This window comes from Eimeria tenella, genomic scaffold (genome assembly GCF_000499545.2).
Source record: "Eimeria tenella Houghton genomic scaffold, Eth_scaff947, whole genome shotgun sequence".
NCBI lineage: Eukaryota > Apicomplexa > Conoidasida > Eucoccidiorida > Eimeriidae > Eimeria > Eimeria tenella.
This window is the reverse complement of record NW_013546060.1, coordinates 1-4596: the sequence shown is the minus strand read 5'-3', so window position 1 is coordinate 4596 and position 4596 is coordinate 1. Positions and strand designations below refer to the sequence as shown.

The window sequence follows — 4596 nt, the reverse complement described above, 5'->3', positions numbered from 1 at the left end:
CTGCTGCTGCTGCAGCACAATCGCTTCAAGGGGCCCCTAGCGCTGCAGCAGCTCCAGTTTAGCTGCAGCTCCCGCTCACCTCTTTGCTGCTTCTTTGACCCTGTGAGCCCCCGGGGGCCCCCGGAAGTGCCCCTGACCATGTGAGGGGGGCCCCCCTGTCTTCGTGCAGGAGCAGCGGCAGCAGCAGCAGCAGCAGCAGCAGCGTCCGGAGCAGCAACTACCGGGGCGCCATGCCTGGGAGCAGCAGCAAGTGGCAGCCCTCTGGGGCTGGCGGCTCTGCGGGTGCTGCTGCTGCTGCAGCGGGCCCCTGCGCCGATGAGGACGCAGCAGCAGCAGCAGCAGCAGCAGGAGGGAGCGACGGGGAAGAGGAGCGGGAAGGCAGCAGCAGCGAGGGGGGCAGCAGCAGCAGCAACGAAGGCAGCAGCAGCAGCAGCGAAGCAGAAGTGGGGATCGGGCTGGAGCTGCCGCCGCGCAGCACGAGGGGCAAAGGCTACAGCAGATTAATTGGAGAAGAAAAAGAAAAAGATAATTTATTTTGGGGACATGCAACATGGGAAGAAGAAAGTGGAGATGAAGAATACGACTCTGCTGCTGCTGCTGCTGCTGAGGCAGCAGCAGCAGCGGAGCAGGAGGTCGACAGCGACTTCGACGCCGCGGAGAGCGGCAGCAGCAGCGACGAGCAGCAGCAGCAGCAGCAGCAGCAGCGACGAGCAGCAGCAAAAGACTCCGACGAAGAACTCCGCGGCCCCAGAAGGCAGGCCAAAGGCGCTGTCACTTTCTACCAGCAGGCCATGAAGCGGCGGCAGCAGCAGCAAAAGCGCAAGCAGCAGCAGCAGCAGCAGAAGTTCAAGCAGCAGCGGCAGCAGCAGCAGCAGCAGCAGCAGGGCCCCGGGGAGCCCAAGCGGCAGCAGCAAACCCGCCCCTCCACCCGCACCCAAACGGAGACGGTGAACCAGCAGCTGCGCACTTCCAAGCAGCAGCAGCAGCAGCAGCAGCAGCAGGGGGCGGGCCGCAGCAGCAGCAGCAGCAGGGAGCAGGAAATGAGTCAGGAGCAGCACTTGCTGCTGGCCGACAAAACGGAAAAGGAAACCGAAGCAACTCTGGTGGTGCAGCAGCAGCACAAAGAGCTGCGGCAGCTGCACAAACTCTCCAAAGCAGCAGCATATAGGGGCCCCTACCAAATGCTGCTGTCTTGGGCCTCTTTCCTGCAGGTGGGGCCCCCCAGCGAAGAAGCAGCAGCAGCAGACGCAGCAGCAGCAGCAGACGCAGCAGCAGACGCAGCAGGCGCGGCAGCAGCAGCGGCAGATCCAGCAGCACCAAGCTCCGCTGCAGCAGACCCAGCAGCAGCACCAGCAGCAGGCACTGCGGCAGCAGCAGCAGCAGGAGATACTCCAGCAGCAGCAGCAGCAGCAGATGCTGCAGCAGCAGCGGCAGCAGCAGAAGAGGAAGAAGAAGAAGTTTACGAAAAAGTGCTGCTGATTTGCACAGACGGGAAGCTGCCAAGTCTTTATGAAGCTCTGCCTCCAGCAAGTAAACTTTTTATTTATTTTATTTTATTTATTTTATTATTTCATTTTTATTTATTTTAATTTTAAGTCTTTTACTTCTTTTATTTCTTTTTTGCTTCGCTTGTCCCTCTCCAGTTTGTCTTCTTCACTTTGCTGCTTCCTCGATCGCGTAGTTTTTCGCAAACCCGTAGCTGCTGCTGCTGCTGCTGCTGCTGTTGCTGTTGCTGCTTGTTTTTTGCCGCTGCTGCTGCTGCCGCTGCTGCTGCAACACTGCCCCCAACCGCCCCTTCGCGCCATACTCACCCGCCCTCCCGGTCTTCTCTGCTGCTGCTGCTGCTGCTGCTGCTGCTGCTGCTGCTGCTGCTGCTGCTGCTGCTGCTGCTGCTGCTGCTGCTGCTGCTGCTGCTGCTGCTGCTGCTGCTGCTGCTGCTGCTGCTGCTGCTGCTGCTGCTGCTGCTGCTGCTGCTGCTGCTGCTGCTGCTGCTGCTGCTGCTGCTGCTGCTGCTGCTGCTGCTGCTGCTGCTGCTGCTGCTGCTGCTGCTGCTGCTGCTGCTGCTGCTGCTGCTGCTGCTGCTGCTGCTGCTGCTGCTGCTGCTGCTGCTGCTGCTGCTGCTGCTGCTGCTGCTGCTGCTGCTGCTACTGCTACTGCTGCTGCTGCTGCTGCTGCTGCTGCTGCTGCTGCTGCTGCTCCGCCGCCTCCGCCGCCGCCGCCGCCGCCGCCGCCGCCGCTGCTGCTGCTGCTGCTGCTGCTGCTGCTGCTGCAGCGCCTCCGAGTCCGGTGTGCGCAGTGACGGGGGCCCCCGCGAAGTACTTCGACCCGCTTTCGCGCTGCTTCTTCAGTTCTGCTGCTGCTTTCAAGCTGCTGCGTGCTGCGCTGCAGTGCATGCGGGAGCGCGAGGTGTACAGACACCTGGCGCAGCTGCAGGTGCGGGCCCCACACTTGCACCTCTTTCTTTCTTTTTATTTATTTTATTTATTTATTTTTATTTATATTTATTTATTTACTTTTATTTATTTATTTTTATTTATTTGTTTTACTCAAGTGCTTTTAATTGTTTTAATTTGACTCACTTTGCTGCTGCGCCAAAATGCCGGATTTGAAAATACTTTTTGATAAACCTTTCTGTATTTTAATTTTGAATGCTTTTATTTAAAAGCCTTTTAATATTTAAAAATGCTTCTTTAATATCTAAAAATACTTTTCAAATACTTCTTTTTAATATTTGATTTGAAGTATTTTTTATAAATGTTTGCTTTGAAATGCTAAATCTAAAAGTAATCTTCAATATTTTTATTCTTGTGGCTGTTTCCAATTAAAATAAAAACTTTAATTTTAAGAATACCATTTATTATCTAAAAACTTCCATTTTAATTTTAAAAATACTTTTTTACTTTTAAAAAACATTTTCTTTTTTCTCAGTTTCTGCAGCTCTGCATGCAAGTGCATGCATGTCTTTTGTTTGTCAAAAATGGTCTTGTTAAAAGTTCAAACATTTAAGTGGCACATTTTAAACATTTGCATTTGTCATCTCTCTTCTTCATTTGCTGCTGCTGCTGCTGCTGCTGCTGCTGCTGCTGCTGCAGCAAGCGATCCGCGTCCAGGAGGAGAAGGTCTCTTACTTGTCCAAAGCAGCAGCAAGGGCCCCCACAGAAACAGCTTGGGGGCCCCCCGAGGCCCCAGGGGGGCCCCTCAGTGCAGCACGGGGGGCCCCCCCTGCTGCAGCAGCAGCAGCAGCAAGAGCAGCGGGGGCCCCCGGGGGCCCCCAGAAGAAGAGGAGAAGGGGAACAAAGAATTAAACAAACAAAAAAGTTCTTTTAAACCCCACACCTCGCGAACACGCCGTGAACCCCGCATGCATGCAGCAACTGCATGCACGCATGCATGCATGCATGCATGCATGCATGCATGCATGCAGTTGCATGCATGCAGTGGCTCGCATGCAGTGGGGTTTTGGGGCTTTGACAAAGCCAAACTGGCGAGGGGCCCCGAGGCCCCTCGAGACCTACAAAGGACTTTAACTTTGCATGCATGCAGCTACGCATGCATGCGTTGTTGCTGTACATGAGTGCGTGCATGCATGCATGCATGCATGCATGCATGCATGCATGCATGCAGTTTTGTAGGTGGAAGCCGCTGCTGCTGCTGCTGCTGCTGCTGCTTCATGCTGCTGTTGCATGCTGCTGCTGCGCAAGCGGCAGATCCACCTCGAAATGAAGCCTTCAATAAAGGAGTGCGCTGCAGTGGGCCTCGGATCCTGCTGCTGCTGCTGCAGGTGCTGCTGCTGCTGCTGCTGCTGCTGCGAGCTGAAGCAAATAGTTCGCCCCTAATGCACAGGAAACCCTCACTGTGCATGCAGGGGCCCCGGGGCCCCCCAAACATTAAAAGACCAGTATGTACTATGCTGCTGCTTCAGCAGCTGCTGCTGCTGCTGTGAGCTGCTGCTGCTGCTGCTGCTGCAGGGTCTGCCGCCGCAGCAGCTGCTGTAGTTGCTGGTCCAGCATCTGCTGCTGACGGGAGCTGCTGCTGCTAGTGCTGCAGTGGGTGCGTGTGGCCTAGGTTTGTTGCTGCCGCAGCCGGTCTTGCTGCTGCTGCAGCTGCTCTCGCTGCTGCTGCTCTATTTCCTGCTGCAGCTCGCGCCTCCCCTGCTGCAGCAGCTCCCGCTCCTGCTGCAGCTGCTGCTTCAGCTCTTCTGTCATCGTTACCACTTGCTGCTGCAGCAATTCGTCAGGACACTTCCGCTCTTCTTTAATGCTGTTCAGCAGCGGCTGCGTTCCTTCCCACATGCAGACCTTCCCACCCCACTGGCCTGAGCAGCAGCAGCAGCAGCAGCAGCAGCAGCAGATGCGGCAGCAGCAGGTGCAAATACAGGAGCGGCAGCAGCAGATGCAGCAGCAAGAGGTGTACCAGCAGCGATAGCCGCAGTAACACCAGAAATGTTCATATGGCAGACGGCTGCAGATGCGGCAATGCAGCAGATGCAGCAGCAGCAGCAGCAGCAGAAGCAGCAGCAGATGCCATAGCAGCAAAAAAGCAGGTGCAGCAGCGGCAGGCGTTGCAGCAGCGGCGAACAGAGCAGCAGCGAAAAGT

At 55.9% G+C, this 4596-nt stretch overlaps 2 protein-coding genes across 2 annotated transcripts; one reads left to right on the top strand and one right to left on the bottom strand.

Moving 5' to 3' along the window:
- Positions 1 to 230: 230 nt before the first annotated feature.
- Positions 231 to 3305, top strand: ETH_00022080 (uncharacterized protein; the record flags this gene model as incomplete). Its single annotated transcript, XM_013380843.1, has 3 exons — positions 231 to 1530; positions 2273 to 2433; positions 3093 to 3305. 3 exons carry the CDS (start codon positions 231 to 233, stop codon positions 3303 to 3305), a joined length of 1674 nt encoding a protein of 557 aa, XP_013236297.1.
- Positions 3306 to 4061: 756 nt separating this feature from the next.
- On the bottom strand, positions 4062 to 4292 carry ETH_00022075 (uncharacterized protein; the record flags this gene model as incomplete). The annotated part of the gene is made up of 1 exon (XM_013380842.1): positions 4062 to 4292. One exon carries the CDS (start codon positions 4290 to 4292, stop codon positions 4062 to 4064), a length of 231 nt encoding a protein of 76 aa, XP_013236296.1.
- Between the last annotated feature and the right edge of the window lie 304 nt (positions 4293 to 4596).